General features: G+C 35.8%; 3 protein-coding genes across 3 annotated transcripts; all 3 read right to left on the reverse strand.

Moving 5' to 3' along the window:
- Nucleotides 1-263: 263 nt before the first annotated feature.
- On the reverse strand, nt 264-2,192 carry LOC147536978 (thiamine phosphate phosphatase-like protein). Its single transcript, XM_086641735.1, has 4 exons — nt 2,011-2,192; nt 1,688-1,809; nt 1,388-1,592; nt 264-829 (listed from the first exon to the last, which is right to left on the reverse strand). Exons 1-4 carry the CDS (start codon nt 2,146-2,148, stop codon nt 416-418), a joined length of 879 nt encoding a protein of 292 aa, XP_086497861.1. The 5' UTR covers nt 2,149-2,192; the 3' UTR covers nt 264-415.
- A 3,921-nt stretch (nt 2,193-6,113) lies between these two features.
- LOC147536979 (inorganic pyrophosphatase 2-like) lies at nt 6,114-7,798 on the reverse strand. Its single transcript, XM_086641461.1, has 4 exons — nt 7,602-7,798; nt 7,279-7,400; nt 6,979-7,183; nt 6,114-6,674 (listed from the first exon to the last, which is right to left on the reverse strand). Exons 1-4 carry the CDS (start codon nt 7,737-7,739, stop codon nt 6,306-6,308), a joined length of 834 nt encoding a protein of 277 aa, XP_086497587.1. The 5' UTR covers nt 7,740-7,798; the 3' UTR covers nt 6,114-6,305.
- A 3,556-nt stretch (nt 7,799-11,354) lies between these two features.
- Nucleotides 11,355-16,073, reverse strand: LOC147536980 (protein NDL1-like). Its single transcript, XM_086642444.1, has 11 exons — nt 15,837-16,073; nt 15,037-15,136; nt 13,795-13,892; nt 13,546-13,634; nt 13,031-13,091; nt 12,838-12,924; nt 12,680-12,757; nt 12,523-12,579; nt 12,369-12,424; nt 12,098-12,233; nt 11,355-11,942 (listed from the first exon to the last, which is right to left on the reverse strand). The coding sequence occupies exons 1-11, from the start codon at nt 15,897-15,899 to the stop codon at nt 11,721-11,723; spliced, it is 1,047 nt and encodes a 348-aa protein (XP_086498570.1). The 5' UTR covers nt 15,900-16,073; the 3' UTR covers nt 11,355-11,720.
- Between the last annotated feature and the right edge of the window lie 1,730 nt (nt 16,074-17,803).

A 17,803-nucleotide genomic window follows, 5' to 3' on the forward strand; every position in this document is an offset into this window, starting at 1 on the left:
AAAACACAGAAAGGATTGTGGTGTTAAGGTTGAGTCGTTAACCGATAAGATAACGGAGAAGCTTCACGGCCATACTTTCTCCTCATTTTTGCCCTCTCTTTCGTATTGAGAATGTGTAACTAGCATGAAATCGTGATGGAATATGTTCGATCATTCATGATAGATAAGATCTTATGAGAATTTGATAGTTTATGACTAGATTGAAATTTCACTTCTTGACTCGGAATCAGCATGAAATATTAAACTCATAACTTTTCACTTCCAATCCCAAGATTACATACTATATATTATATCAAAATGGCACATTAGTAAACATTTATAGATGAACCAAACCATGAAAGTCTACTACAAAGAACATAACAAAATCAGCATTGGCATCCTAGCAAAAATATTGAAATGGTCAGCTCCTTCACCATTAGTGAGGTACTGGCAGAACATGAGAGATGGATTTATGGGTAGAGACCGGGACCGTTTGAAGCTTACACTCTGTCCACACCAATTCTAGTAGGCCATTGTTGTTCTTTTCATAAATAATTGCGTCCAATTCTAGTAGGCCATTGTTGTTCTTTTCATAAATAATTGCGTTGATGAGTTGAAAAAGAATTCGTTCGAGATCTTCTCCGTCGCTCCATTCATGAATTTCTGCCTTGATTACTGATCTATCGACGCTTATTAATTCCCATAATGGGTAATTCTTTCTCGGCATAACTTTATCTACATGTTCGAGCTTTAAACTCGGGCAAAAATCACCCTTTCCATCTCCAAGATATATGAATCTATTCCTTCCATTTGCATAAGCTTCTGCTTTAAGCCTCTCGAAAATTAATCCCTGTAAGACAAAATCAGAACCAATTCATTATTCTACGTAATCAAATACAATTTTCATTCATTTTAATTAAGTATAAGGCAAAGAATTAACCACTGCAACATCGTGATTATGTATTTTATAACCCATAAAGAAGCAACGTCATTAGTTTATGTGGGATATTGATATTAAATTCGAGACTTGTTTTTGTCTATAGCCGTCTATAATATAACAAATTTTCATAATCACCGCTTGAAGATATAACAAATATTGACATCTTGACATGCCATGTTTATGAGTAAAAGGATCAATCCCCTGACCTGGTCATGTTTGTTTCGGAACTAAAATCTGACTCGGGGCCTGACTCACTTAGGGATTTAGACTCCATTTTTAACTGCTCCACTAAATAACGTAAAAACAAGTCGGTTTTACTATTTTATCCACGTGGGTGTGACAAATAAATCATACTTAAACGAGTCAGATTTAAACAACAGAAAAATATAAACTACCTTATAACCATATTTAATATAAACTACCTTAAATATAAACTACCTTAAACAACGATTCAAATTTAATATATACCTTGCACATATTGGGAGGGCAAATGGAACAACCATGAGAATTAGTAGTGAAATCATGGTAAGGTAAGATCGTGAGCTTTCCATCGTCGTCACCGATATAACTAGGGTTAGTGTTAATCTCCGAAAAGTAACCCATTAATCCATGGTGTTCTAAGATTGTTTCAATGAAGAATACATTTGCATCACTCAATATCCTCAATTCACATCTACAAAAGAAAAAGAAAATCCCTATTAATAAATCTAATAATATTTCTTAATAAATTTATGATTCCAAAATTAAGAACAGGGGAAAAAAAATTACCCAAGAGCATGAGCAGATTTAATGGCTGATATGATATTAGGATGCAATGGAACACTTTTTAAGCAATTGGCCATCTCTTCAATTGTTCTTCCTTGTGAATGAATTTCAGTCATCATCCTATCCTGAAAATCATATTAAAAAATCAGATTGATTAACACTACTAATAAGGAGATTAAAACAATAACAAACATTAGTTTATTATTAAGGGAAAAATAAAATAAACCCTTGTTTATTTTTAAGAAATTAATCAAACCCCCAACTTACTTTTAAAAGAAACAATTAAAGTTAAACCAAAGATTAGAAAAAACAGAGAGAAGACAAACCATGAGGGAGTTGAAAGGCATAGTAGGCATTAATTTATGAAACAATTCAGTGATACCCATTCCATCAACAACCCAATCATCACTATCTTGATCGATAATTGTCTTGTCGAAGTCGAAAACTATAACAATTCCTGCCATCTTAAACCCTAGCTAGAAAATGGTTTTGTGAGAATGTGGTTTGATTAATAGCCAGGTGATACTGTGAAACTTGAGAAGAAGGTTGATGTATGTATTTATAGTGCCGGTTAAGTTGATTTGGTGAGATAGAAAAGGAATCCGAAACAGATTTTAGATGCCTTTGGAATATTACCCTACTTTCTAATTTTCCATACTCTTTCTAAAAACCGGTTTTAATTTTTACTTGCCCACCTGCTCTTTCTAAAATTAATTATCACAATTATTTGAAAAAATTAAGAATATTCTTTTTTTTTGGTTATGTAATTGAATTACATAACCAAAGATTCCTCTGGGATTTGAACCTGGGACCTCCAGGGATTTCTGGAGTTTATGTCAATACCTTCGACCGCTTGGGCTACCAACTGTTGACAAGAATATTATACTTGGAAGAAGAATTTTTCATTTTATTTTTAGGGTTGTCGTAACCAGTCCAATATGTCGTCCAGTGCCACAACTTCGAAAAATGTCTAAACTTAAATTCCGTTAGGTACCTTTTCTCGCTCTCGCTTGGACTGGCATGCGTCGTGTGTCGGATGATGCCACTTCAGCTTCATCATTGTGTCGCACCTCGGAAGCTTCCTATGGTTTCATTTCTTCGGGTCTGGTTTGGGATTTTGTGCAGCTTCTCCAGCAACTCGTACACCTTTAGAAGGACGGTTCCCTCAGGGGCCTTTGATATTTTTGGCCTATAGTGCCCTTAAGGGGCCTACCTCGTTCCTCTTTAATTTTCTACTCACGAGGCGCAAATTGGGCAGGTCTTGGAAGCTTCCCCTTCACCTCCTCGTCCGAAGTTTGTCCTTGAGATGCACTACGTGCACAGTCGAGGACCTCTGGACATGTTAATACAAGGCCCTTGCGCTGACTAGGGGTGGGAATCGGGCGCCCATGGACACCCATGGGTAGCTTAGGCTCGGGCTCGGGCGGGTCGGGTAGATTAGGTCTTTGGTCATTAGGGCAGCCGGGTTAATCGGGCGGGCAATTTTCACTTCCCCAATGATCAAAGCCCGCCCATGCCCATTAACAGACTCGGGCAAGTCGGGTTCGGGCTAATCGGGTGTCGGGTAGTGCCATTACACATTAACGAAAATTTTAATTTTAATATTAATGAAATGATATCTAATGTAACTTAATAGTCAACAAGTGACTTAGTACTTACAACCTCTCAACACTTTATAAGAGTTTGCAACACCATTCTCACTTGTAAATGAACAATGTGGGATTATGGGAAGTTTAAATTATTTTGAAGTTTTCGTAAATATATAGTGCCACATTGAAGTGAATGAGTAGAAAATTCCATAAGGTTGACATTATAAGTAAATAACTCCCATTGCCATCAAACCAAGCTTCTACTTAATAAAAGTGTTTCCTACTCGGACCCATTTCTAATGGGCTCGGAAATTTAGTCTTTCAAGACTAGATAATAGGCTATTTAATGGCTAATGTTTATAAATATAAGTTGCGGGCTCGGGTATGGGCGGGATGGCGGGTGAGCTTTTCCACCCGAGCCCGCCCACTCTTTTTCGTCGGGCCGGGTGGGATGTGCCCACGTCGGGCATAGGCGCTCATGGGCCATTTCGGACCCCGGGTGCCCATGACGGGTGGCGGGCATTCGGGCGAAAATCCCACCCCTAGCGCTGACTAGAAGAAAGAGCTCAACCCTCCGCTTTATAATTCAAAATTGTTGTTTGGTCTATTTCCACCGGAAAACATCAACTTCTTAACCAAGCATTATGTACTTTATTCCTTTAGTGCACAGAAAAGAAATCTAATTATCAAGAATGACAATATGGTAGTTTCATTTCTAGTAACAACATAATTGTTTGGTTTGATCAGATTATATGATCGATACAGAGTAATTTTCGGACTTTGTGGTTCTCTTTCTCAGGCTGAATTTTATTTGACCGAGTTGTGATCCTGCGTGACAAATATTTCGAGAGCAGGATTCATAGGAATAACATTCTATTTTTGCATGCTAAACATGACAGTAAAGTTATTTTTCATGCAAGGAAAACACAAAAAGGATTGAGGTGTTAAGGTTGAGTTATTAACGGAAAAGATAGCCGAGAAACTCCACGGCCATAATTTCTCCTAGGGAGTGTTTGATATCTCTTATTTCATGGAAATAAAAGATAGTTGTTGCCCTCTTTTTCGTATAGAGAGGGAATATATAACTAAGGAATAATCCTATATCTGTAAGTACCAGCGTAAAAATGGGTCTAACAACATTGGAGTGCTTGGAGATGTATTATATCAAGTTTAAATGTGGACTAAATTGGTTGGGTTAATCCCAAATGTTCATCTATTCCTCCTGCTTATCCATAGATAATGAGCATATTCCCAAATATGTGCTAGTATTTGTCTCCATAGGGAAAATAAAGAGACAATTAATGCAGAGGAAAAACAAAGAAATTTGGTTTAGGAAACTCTTCACATGCCATCACCAATTTAGCCAGGGCAGGTATTTCTGGCTCATAGTATAATTAGTTTGGAACTCAAACCTTAAATTCGTTTATGGGATGTAGCATGAGGATATGTTAAAGATACTAGTTAATCATATAAAAATCAAGTTTCAAATTGATTTTCCATAGTTATGATGAGTCAAATGTGATTATTTGTTCGGACTTCGGAGTCATTGGACATCTACGATTTTTTGAATATTATGAGCTTATTCTTATTATAGATGTGTTAGGTGTCAAGATAAGGAAAATATCTAAACTTTATTCCCCTCTTTATAATTTTATCTTGCTTAAAGAAAATTTGTAGTTTGAAAGCTTCTATTCATAAAGAACAATCTTTATTAGAAGATGGCATAAAAGAGAATTTGATGTTGACAACACCAATTGAAGATAAGAAAAGGAGGGGACAAACCCTAAGTATATCACCTGGGAATACCGCAAACAATAATGCAATAAAGACATGCTATATAACAAGAAGAATCATATAGCCCGATTTAGACTTCTTTGCAATTTTCGTATTTGTTATTTGCTCATAACTACTGAGAAATTTTGTGTAGAAACACTCTTGGATAACTAACTCTTGGATAACAACTCTTCACCAAAACTATGGTGGATAAACTGAACAAAGAAACAAAGAAATAGAAATCTCTTACTCCTTAGTATTTGAACAAATCCTAGATTACCAAAGACTGAAGAAGTTCAGAAACACTTCAAACCAATATTCTTTTCTTGGTTTGAAGAATCTTCTTTTCTTCAAACCAATATTCTTCTCTTTCAATCTCTCTTGAAAGAACCACTTCAGAAACACTTCTCAAATGCACTTCCCCTCTTGTAGAACGTTTGACATTAACATAAAGTCCAATATTGACGGCTCAAAATACACTTTGCCTCGTAAAAATTTTGAGTGGAACTCTTTGGTGTCTACATAAAGTCCAACATCTAAGCTGCTCAAAATACACTTGCCTCTTAAGTGATTTTATGTGTTAAGCTCCTCAATATTGGCGCACTCTTAAGTGATTTGTGGGTGTGAAGCTCCTAAATAGTCGGATCATATGTTGGTTGAACCATTGCACAAGTTAAGACTTTCAAATTGAATGTGTTTCGTAATTCATGATGGATCATTCATGATAGATTAGATCTTGTCATGATTAGATAGTTTGTGACTAAAACTTATTCGGAAAATTGAATACGTATTTGGTTTTCAACAAGTCATTAGCAATCTCAACTGAAATTGTCAGTTGTGAAAAACATAACGACATAGGTGAGTCTAAAATTTCTCAAAGGTGATAAACAAGTCGAAACAAAATGAATATAGAGTGTCTTGGTAAACAAAAATTGGGTGGCAATGAACCTAAGGCAGGCAAGGATGCCGATCAAGTCTCCACATTTACTAATTGTAAACAAATTATAGTTAAAGTCATTGTTAGCCTGACTAAAAATAGGCAAATTGAAATCTCACTTGACTCGGAATAAGCATGAGAGTTTAAACTCATAATTTTTCACTTCCAATCCCAAGATTACATATATAATCAAAATGGCACATTACTAAACATGAGTAAAAAAATTTGGATGAACCAAACCATGAAAATCTACTACAAAGAACATAACAAAATCAGCATTGTCATCCTGGCCAAAATATTGAAATGGTTAGCTCCTTCACAATCAATGAGGTACTGGTAGAACTTGAGAGACAGATCCATGGGTAGAGATCGGGATCGTCTGAAACTTACACTCTGTCGACACCAATCCTAGTGGGCAATTGTTGTTCTTTTCATAAATAATTGTGTTGATAAGTTGAAGAAGAATTCGTTCAAGATCTTTACCGTCGCTCCATTCATGAATTTCTGCCTTGATCACTGATCTATCGACGCTTATTAGTTCCCATAATGGATATTTCTTTCTCGGCATAACTTTATCTACTTGTTCGAGCATTAAACTCGGGCAAAAATCACCCTTTCCATCTCCAAGATATATGAATCTATTCTTTCCATTTGCATAAGCTTCTGCTTTAATCCTTTCGAGAATTAATCCCTGTAAGACAAAATCAGAACCATTTCATTATACTAGGTAAATACCATGCATGTAATTCATTTGAACATAGTATAGAGTAAAGAATTAACCAGTGCAACATCGTGAACAACCACGTGATTATGTATTTTATCACCGATAAAAAAAACGACAATGTCATTACTTTATGTGGAATATTGATATTAAGTTTCCAAAACCAGCATATGAGAAGACGTTCTCGGTATTGAAGTTCGAGACTTCTTTTTACCTATATTAACAAACTTTAATAAATCAAAGAGACACAATTAAGAGTAATGTTAATATATACCTTGCACATATTGGGAGGGCAAATGGAACAACCATGAGAATTAGTAGTGAAATCATGGTAAGGTAAGATCGTGAGCTTTCCATCGTCGTCACCGATATAACTAGGGTTAGTGTTAATCTCCGAAAAGTAACCCATTAATCCATGGTGTTCTAAGATTGTTTCAATGAAGAATACATTTGCATCACTCAATATCCTCAATTCACATCTACAAAAGAAAAAGAAAATCCCTATTAATAAATCTAATAATATTTCTTAATAAATTTATGATTCCAAAATTAAGAACAGGGGAAAAAAAATTACCCAAGAGCATGAGCAGATTTAATGGCTGATATGATATTAGGATGCAATGGAACACTTTTTAAGCAATTGGCCATCTCTTCAATTGTTCTTCCTTGTGAATGAATTTCAGTCATCATCCTATCCTGAAAATCATATTAAAAAATCAGATTGATTAACACTACTAATAAGGAGATTAAAACAATAACAAACATTAGTTTATTATTAAGGGAAAAATAAAATAAACCCTTGTTTATTTTTAAGAAATTAATCAAACCCCCAACTTACTTTTAAAAGAAACAATTAAAGTTAAACCAAAGATTAGAAAAAACAGAGAGAAGACAAACCATGAGGGAGTTGAAAGGCATAGTAGGCATTAATTTATGAAACAATTGAGTGATACCCATTCCATCAACAACCCAATCATCACTATCTTGATCGATAATTGTCTTGTCGAAGTCGAAAACTATAACAATTCCTGCCATCTTAAACCCTAGCTAGAAACTGGTTTTGTGAGAATGTGGCCAAGTGATACTGTGAAACTTGAGAAGAAGGTTGATATATGTATTATAGTGCTTGATTTGGTGAGAAAGAAAAGGAATCCGAAACGGATTTTAGATGCTATTACCCTACTTTCCAATTTTCCATACTCTTTATAAAAACCGGTTTTAAATCTTACTTGCCCACCTGCTCTTTCTAAAATTAATTATCACAATTATTTGAAAAAATTAAGAATATTAGTATACTTGGAAGAAGAATTTTTCCTTTTATTTTTAGGGTTGTCGTCCAATATGTCGTCCAGTGCCACAACTTCGAAAAATGTCTAAACTTAAATTCCGTTAGGTACCTTTTTCCCGCTCTCGCTCGGCTGGCTCGCGTTGTGTGTCGGATGCTGCCACTTCAGCTCTCTCGACGTGCGCTTCATCATTGTGTCGCACCTAGGAAGCTTCCTATGGTTTCATTTCTTCGGGTCTGGCTTGAGATTTTGTGTGGCTTCTCCAGCAACTCGTACACCTATAGAAAGATGGTTCCCTCAGGGGCCTTTGATTTTTTTGGCCTATAGTGCCCTTAAGGGGCCCACCTCGTTCCTCTTTAATTTTCCACTCACGAGGCGCGAATTGGGCAGGTCTTGGAAGCTTCCCCTTCACCTCCTCGTCCGAAGTTTGTCCTTGAGATGCACTACGTGCACAGTCGAGGACCTCTGGACATGTCAATACAAGGCCCTTGCGCTGACCAGAAGAAAGAGCTCAACCCTCCGCTTCATAATACAAAATTGTTGTTTGGTCTATTTCCACCGGAAAACATCAACTTTTTAACGAAGCATAATGGACTTTATTCCTTTAGTGCAATGAAAAGAAATCTAATTATCAAGAATGGCAATATGGTAGTTTGATTTCTAGTAACAACATAACTGTTTGGTTTGATCAGATTATATGATCGATACAGAGTAATTTTCTGAGTTGTGGTTCTCTTTCTTGGGTTGAATTTTATTTGACCGAGTTGTAATCCTGCGTGACAAATATTTCGAGAGCAGGATTCATAGGAATAACATTCTATTTGTGCATGCTAAACATGACAGTAAAGTTATTTTTCATGCAAGGAAAACACAAAAAGGATTGAGGTGTTAAGGTTGAGTTATTAACGGAAAAGATAGCCGAGAAACTCCACGGCCATAATTTTTCCTAGGGTGTGTTTGATATCTCTTATTTCCATAGAAATAAAAGATAGTTGTTGCCCTCTTTTTCGTATAGAGAGGGAATATATAACTAGGGAATAATCCTATATCTGTAAGTAACAGCGTAAAAATGGATCTAACAACATTGGAGTGCTCTGAGATGTATTATATCAAGTTTAAATGTGGACTAAATTGGTTGGGTTAATCCCAAATGTTCACCTATTCCTCCTGCTTTTCCATAGATAATGAGCATATTCCCAAATATGTGCTATTTGTCTCCATAAGGAAAATAAGGAGACAATTAATGCAGAGAAAAAAAAATTTGGTTTAGGAAACTCTTTTCACATGCCATCACCAATTTAGCCAGGGCAGGTATTTATGGCTCATAGTTTAAGTAGATTGGAACTCAAACCTTAAATTCGTTTATGGGATGTAGCATGAGGATATGTTAAGGATACTAGTTAATCATATAAAATCAAGTTTCAAATTGATATTCCATAGTTACGATGAATCAAACGCGATTATTTGTTCGGACTTTGGAATCATTGGACATCTACGATTTTTTTAATATTATGAGCTTATTCTTATTATAGATGTGTTAGGTGTCAAGATAACGAAAATACCTAAACTTTATTCCCCTCTTTATAATTTTATCTTGCTTAAAGAAAATTTGTAGTTCGAAAGCTTCTATTCATAAAGAACAATCTTTATTAGAAGATGGCATAAAAGAGAATTTGATGTTGGCAACACAAATTAAAGATAAGAAAAAGAGGGGACAAACCCTAAGCATATCACCCGCGAATACCGCGAACAATAACGCAATAAAGACATGCTATATAACAAGAAGAAAATATAGCCCGATTTAAACTTCTTTGCAATTTTCATATATGTTATTTGATCATGACTACTAAGAAATTTTGTAGTATTAACTTTGTCACAAGGGAAAATAAAAGTTGAAAAATCAAAAGAGAAAGATCGAGTTAAAAGTTAAATTAGTTGATAAATGAAGTGGTTGAAGGGCTATTTTACTTATGAAACATATGATCACCATCAAAAGTTCACAAGGATCTCAAACAAGCCAGTGTTACTACACATTCATCATTTTATTACTTTTCTAGGTGTATCATGAGACCTACTTTATTTTTGTATATGAAGGTAAGGGTATACATGTGCAATTTATTAGGAAGTCTTCTGATAGAATTCTCATATTGTTATAAACTTGTAATGAAGTTTGGACAGACAAATATGAATCTATGGTTTAACATATTTCTATAAGATGACACATTAATATTGAAAAGCATTTCATTGTCCCCAAGCTCTATATTGGTACCAAAGAATTTCGGCTAAGAACTTTTTTTTTTTACTATTTAATTTCGAATGTCTCTCTAGTGCTCTATATTGGTACCAAAGAATTTCGGCTAAGAACTTTTTTTTTTACTATTTACGAATGTCTCTCTAGTGCTCTATATTGGTACCAAAGAATTTCGGCTAAGAACTTTTTTTTTTACTATTTAATTTCGAATGTCTCTCTAGTGCTCTATATTGGTACCAAAGAATTTCGGCTAAGAACTCTTTTTTTAACTATTTAATTTCGAATGTCTTTCTAACCGATTGAACTTCGGGAACAATATAAAATTATGATAGCTTCAAAATTTTGAAGTTGAAGAAGGTTTTTATTTCTCCCAAACACCACCACTTCTGCTCTTCATGCCACCAAGAGTGGCTGACAACTTTCCATGGTCGACGACCTTTCAGGGAAAAAAAAGTCCAAGTCATCTTATTCCTCCTCTCCTCCCAACACCTACAACCACCACCACCATTTATCTCCCTTCCCTCTCTGTTCCGACTTCTGACGAAAGGAAAAATACCTTCAACGAAACAGATTGAGAGAAAGAACATGGTAGTGGTAGTGGGAGAAGCCGAGAAGAAGAAGATAACTTTTTTTGAGAGAAAAAGACATGGTGGTGGTGTACTGGTGGTAGGAGGAGATGAGGAAGGTGGAAGGTGAAATGATCATGGTAATATGTTTAGGTTTCATACTTCCGAAGAAAATAGGAGATCGACGAAAACCATAGAGCATTCTGACCGAAAAAATAGGAGCTTAAACCACCACCACCATTTATCTCCCTTCCCTCTCTGTTCCGACTTCTGACGAAAGGAAAAATACCTTCAACGAAACAGATTGAGAGAAAGAACATGGTAGTGGTAGTGGGAGAAGCCGAGAAGAAGATAACTTTTTTTGAGAGAAAAAGACATGGTGGTGGTGTACTGGTGGTAGGAGGAGATGAGGAAGGTGGAAGGTGGAAGGTGAAATGATCATGGTAATATGTTTAGGTTTCATACTTCCGAAGAAAATAGGAGATCGACGAAAACCATAGAGCATTCTGACCAAAAAAATAGGAGCTTAAATAGATATACAGGAAAATAACAAAAATAATTCCATCCCTTTTTATTGAAAAACCTTCCCTTTTTATGCACCACCACCACACTCTTCCCTCTCCTTATTTATGTGCTTTGTGGTTCACACAACTTTATTGACTCCTCCATCTCTCTACAAATGAATGATTTCAAAACTCTTCCTCTCTCTCTCTCTCTTTCTCTCCCCCTTTCTCTCTAAATATTTCTCTTCTATATTTCTTCTATCTGCACAGTTCAAAACTTATATATAGACTCATATATACCCCTTAAGTCACCATATAGATTACAAGTAAGTTTTGAGCCCCCCCCCCCCCCCCCCACCCCCGCTGGTCCTCCGGTACACTTAAGTGTTTAAACGAACACCAGTTCCTCGTCATACTTTGAGAGAAACCCGCGTTTTTATCGGTTTTAGCTTCAAACCCATGCTTTCTGGTGATAGGAGCTCGGGAGAGATACATGATGGGCTCAACGGGCTTCTCGGACTTCCATTCAACTGGCTCGGTCTATATAGTCCATAGCCCATGAAGAAATACTCCAGAGGTATCAGCATTGCGTGTGGCTGCTCCTCTGTCACCATCGACCCGCATGCTTGTACCTGTTCAATCACCAACTCTTTGTAACTAGGACAGATCCAAACTTATAGTACATATTTTAGGGTTTAGGGGCAATTGGGAGATCTATGAATCTGACTAGCAAGTACAAACATCATTATATTAATATCGTGTTTGCCATAAGAAACAATGAACATACCTCAACCAAGGCACTGAATCTACTGTCCAAATTCATCGCCATATGGAGAGCCTCGGAGTGGTGAGGAGATTCATCACCAACAAATATGAGTGTCCTGCAACATAACTTCTTCAATCCCTTAGTAATGTCGTATCTCCTGCAAATAAGTTACATCTTGAGTTAGAACATTTCAATCTTTTGATTCATCCCCATTCAACATCAATGTTACAGCATATAAAAGAATCACAAACACATCTGTACGTATAAGAGAAAGATCGGGAATAGGCTTTACTCATTAATTGCTTGAAGAAATCTTGATACATTTGTGCTCTTTCTCTCATCTAACAACTGCATAATCAAGCAGATCATGGAATTAAAATAAGTATTCAGCCCGATTTATTCAAAATCGAACCGCTCAATATAAGTTAAAAGTTTGAAGAACTTACACTTCTGCAACTTGCTACTATATCTGATTCTGGAACTTGTGGACCACCACGAACTTCCTGTCGAAAATAGAGTACATTACCAACTTGGCAATCAGAATGAAGAAAGGCAAACCAGAGAAATGAACTAGATTAGAACGATATAGTTGTCATGGAATACCTTGCTAAAATACCGTTGCAGCAAGCTTTCCTTTAGCAAACCGCACATACCATAGAAGTAAAGCAAGTTTAACATGACCTGCAAATATTGGATATGAATTTTAACACTCAGCTTTTTGATGTGTGTGAGATAATGAGAGCATGAGTCGAAAAAAGGACCTTATTATACAACCACTCTGTCCAAGAGGGTGATTTGCAAAGAGGAGAAACAAGTATCAACCCAAGAACTCGCTCCCTGTACTTCATCTGTAACCACGTTAACATTGAAATCATTTAAAACCCAAACTCAAGGATATCAATCAGGTTTGAGCATATAGAATTTCATTTACTAACTGCTGGGAAGTCAACATACGGCAAATAATGAAAGGATGTAAGCACCCGCCGTGACCCCCAAACACATAACTGCATCAAGCCTGAAAAATAGATATCGCGACCATAATGAAAAGCGACTTACAAACTGTTTCCACTATGAGAAGGAACATATATTACACAAGATATTTCCACAATGACAAGAAACAAACGACAGCTTGTGTGACTCGAGAAGACCTTAGTGGCACAGCCCTATAAGTGGTTAATACATTAGGATAGTTTCGCGACTTCTAGTATTCACTTTATTAGCTTTAAACTACTTCCATTTCCATTTGAAAATAATGAGTTTTACATCTTCTCCTGATTAGTCTAGTTGATAAGTCATAAGTCAGTCTTCCTTAGTTGCTTCCGTGAAAGCTATATCATAGGACTACATATGCCACCACCCAGACACTACGGATAGAGAATATTCCACATCTAAATGTATCTAGCACGAGTTTGAGACTCTATAACAGAAAAGGTTAGTAACTTGTCATGGTAAATTTGTAACTGATTTACCCAAAGAAGTCAAGCACCTCAGCCACCTGATCGGCCAAGTCATCAACAGAGGGCACAGGTATATCAGAAGAAATCTTAGCGGCTCCCAACTGCACAATTCAGAAAAACACAACAAAATAGATAACTTGAATTAATGTTCAGTAGCATCCAACTAAAACTCGATTCGGAATACAAATTTGGGAAAGGGGGACGAGTAAAGGAATGAGTAAACGATAAAGAAAATCAAATCCAACAGAGGTTGCAACAAACCTCATGCCCAGGAGGACTTATATGATAGATGCAGAAGTTATGAAGCAACAAAGAATCTGCTTCAGGACAAAAGAATAACCCTTGGAAACATGACATATCTGGTGAAATAAGACAGAGATCAAGAGAAAACTATTTAGTACATCGATCACATGACAATGAAGAAAGCATGCAAAGTTGAGCAAACAATACTTAGAAATCACAAAAGAAAAAAACAATGACCACAAAATTCAAGCTTTTTCGCATATAGTAGATATTTATGCCACTGCAACCTCACTGTTATTTGTTTGGTTTCCCTGTGTACATTGTTACATAGATGAGAGTCACGTAGAATATCACTTTTTCTTGTTCATGAATATTTGTTGTATCAATAAGAGTGTAAGACCATGAAGTATCAGAATCCAACACAACCACTTCAACCTTTTCATTTAGCAATCTCATCTCGACATATATTTTCATGCAATAGTACGGAAGCAAACTAAGGTGGTTTGATTCGGGTAACCATTGACATTGAAACAAACCATGGTTAGACCTTGGAACTTTGGAAGATGAAAGTAACCTCCATAGAGTAGTACAACTTCAATAAATATCTCGTTTTAACCTTTTTAAATTCATGATGGAATAAAAAATATGATGACCTATACAATGTTTGAAAAAACGGCTGAAGCGTGCGCCTTGAGACGAGGCGGTCACGAGGTGCCTCGAGGAGTACGTTTCTTAGAACCTTCAACCTTATACTATTGAGAAGAAGAACTCCTTAGAATTTTTGGTTTTGCTTTTCATTGTTATTTCTGAGTTGTTTGGTAACACTTAAGACTTCACACTATGGTAGTAAAGTAAAAAAAACTTGTTATGTTATGTTATGCTGTTACATAATTGATGTCATTTTCTTAACCAATTTTCTTTTTCGTATTTTAAGCCTCAAGGCGCACTTCGAGGCACCGCCTCGCCTTGAGGCGTAAAAACGTATTTTGAAAACCTTGGACCTATAGATTGCAATAGGGAAATACCAAAATAATTATCAAAATTGAATTGTCTTTTTTTACAAGGATCAAAGTACATCATCATGATTGATTGACCACTATACTGCCATCACATAGATACTTGGACCCTTAAAAACCACGTCAAGGCCATAAGCAGACCCTAACAGGCCAGAACACGGACTAAGGAGGCCGAAATTTTATTGGTACCAAATAAAAATTGAACTGTGTTATTTCTTAATCCATCAACAAAAGAATCACTCACGATTTAGAGCTAAATCAGGATAAGTAACAAGGGCAGGCTTCTCCGGATCTCCATACACTGAAACAGATACAGAACCATGGCCAGTTTGTATAAAATGTTCCTGACCACATACAAACAAACAACATAATTGTCAATGAACAAAAAAGCAAGAAGAACACAACTCAATCAAATATTCAAGAAATGAATGAGACAATCATTTCAATCCTGTTTTAGACCTAATTGAACTTGTACCAAACCATAAAATCTTTGTCAATAAAAAAACAAACAATTAGGCATAGCTTATACAAAAAAAAACTACCCATTACAACAAATATCTCAGGTTTTTTGAAAAAAATCCTAAAACTCATCCGAAAAATGGCGATCAAATTCTAATTCCACATTTTCAATAGCTATATAAAATAGAATTTCAAAAGATGAAGAAGCCCATAATAACACAAAAAGGAGAGAGAGAGAGGGAGCTGTTTATTATATTAAATTATTAATAAGCACCTAAGATCAAAACACTAATCAATTTTTCCCACCAAAACCTAAAATTTGAACCCCAAACCAGAAAAATGAATTAATTGACAATCAACAAAATTAAATTTTCAAAAAATTGATCTGAAATCCTATGATAAACTTCACACAATCAATAATAATCAAAATGGGCCTCTTCAATCAAACACCTCAAACATTAAAGCTAAAATCATAAAAACAACAATAAATGAAAACCCTAAATGATCTCATTATCATTCAAAAAATTCAGCCAGCCAAAACAAATGAAACTGATCATTTCTTTTTTCTTGTTGAAGAATCTTTACCTTTCCACCGAGGGAGATTATTGTCTCCATATCAACAGAAACAGAACCGCTTGAATCTGCCATGACCACGGCTCTGTCCCTGGAAGCCGAAACCTCCCTTTCTCTCTCTCTCTAAATTCTCTCTCTAGAAATCTTTTTTTCTGGGGGGTTGGAAGAAAACTTTGCTTCTCTCTTACTATTTATACTTCCGATTCTCCCTCTCTCTCTCTCTCTATCTCATTAACTGCAACTTAACTCACGGTTAACCCCCCACCGACGATTTTATAATCTTGACTAACTTTAGACCTTGGTTAAAATTTAACCACAGTTAAATAAGAACAGATCATTTCTTTATTATTACCATAATAACCTCATCTATTTACTGCAAGATATTTAAATTACCAAAATAGCCTATTTCATGTTTTGGACTTTTGCCGCGAAAGAAGGAAATTATTTACCTTACCGTGACTTCCGTCTCTCCGGGCGGGACAAATATAACGAAATCTTGAGGCTCCATAGTTAGAAAAATTATATTCATTCCTCCGTCTCTCCTCCAACACTCCGCATGAGCGACATATCACTTGAACATATATTTTCATCTTTCTCTCTCTACTTAAAAGAGTGGTCTAACCACACACTCTTCCATCTCGTACCTTCCAATTCTTCCACGACTCATCATTATGTTTTCTTGTTTGTATTAATTGACTCATGATTTGGAAGGGGAAAGATTTTTCCACATTTTATAGCTAATTCCAAATGTAATAACAAACCAAATTCATAACAACTATTGTTAAATGGTCGATATAGTTGTACAAAATGACTTGATCAAATTAATGTAGGTTACTTTTCTTCCGTTTCTGACTGCAAAATGAATTTCACGTATTTGGTGTGATAGAAATTTAAGATGTAATGGTACAAAAATAATATTGTCGAAGTGATTCTATTGGATAATTATTGTTTTTAGATCTGAGGAAGAATCACAGCTAAGACCAAATGCACCCCTCGACAAGTCGACATCCATGAGAGAGAACTGTAAGAGAGAAAGAGACAAATATGCGAGTGAAAGATGACATGGTAAGAGAGAGGTAAAAGAATGACGTGAGGAAATGATACGAGGGAGATGGGAGAAAGACTTTAAAGATATAAACATAGACGGATGGAAGACTGAGTAGTCGCAATGCAGTGAGGAAACTAACTAGTAAAGAGATGACAAGTTGTCCCTAACGAAAGCATTGGCTGTAAAGAAATTCAAGGTGAGATAAGTAAGTTTAGATGTGGATTTGTAAGCGGTCTTCTCGTTCCATTTTTTTGTCAAGGTATTGTTCGTGAATTTCCCTTTCAACCAATAATGGTTTTCTGTCTATGGTTGTTCTTGCCATTTTGCTCTTACAAATATAGTCAGTGGCGGACCCAGAAAATCTTCTTTGTGGGGGCACTTTTAGTCAGGGACGGCACAGACCCAAAGCCACCAAAACGGTCGCTTTGGGCCTCAAAATTTGGATTTTGTATGATATTTTCAAAATGCTTTTATATTTCAAATATATTTTAAACTAGAGTTAACATGTAGCTTAATGGATAAGAGCATGAGTTTTGTGTAAGAGGTCAGTGGTTCGATTCCTCTTATTCTAAGCACTGTTAGAAATTTTATTTATTTTTTTAAATTTGCAATATATTAGAGACACTAATTTTAACTTCGCTTGGGCCTCCGGAATGTTTGGGTCGACCTTGCTTTTAGTTATAATATGTTGTAAATTGTTTAGAAATCTTGATGTGCGTCTGAGCTAGTGATTTTATACATTACTGTTAGTTCTAAGCCAACTCAACTACTATTTACTTGCGAGTTATGTTGACTATAACAAATATAAATAAGTAGTCTTATAATTCGAAATATATAAAGAAGTTAAGGAAATAGAGAGTGTAAACTCATTTTAGAAAATAGTTAGAAACTAACACACACGCAATTTAGAAAAATAGTCGAGAAAAAAATT

Source organism: Eschscholzia californica, unplaced genomic scaffold (genome assembly GCF_041429995.1).
Source record: "Eschscholzia californica isolate CP2 unplaced genomic scaffold, dmEscCali1.0.p SCAF_5, whole genome shotgun sequence".
NCBI lineage: Eukaryota > Viridiplantae > Streptophyta > Magnoliopsida > Ranunculales > Papaveraceae > Eschscholzia > Eschscholzia californica.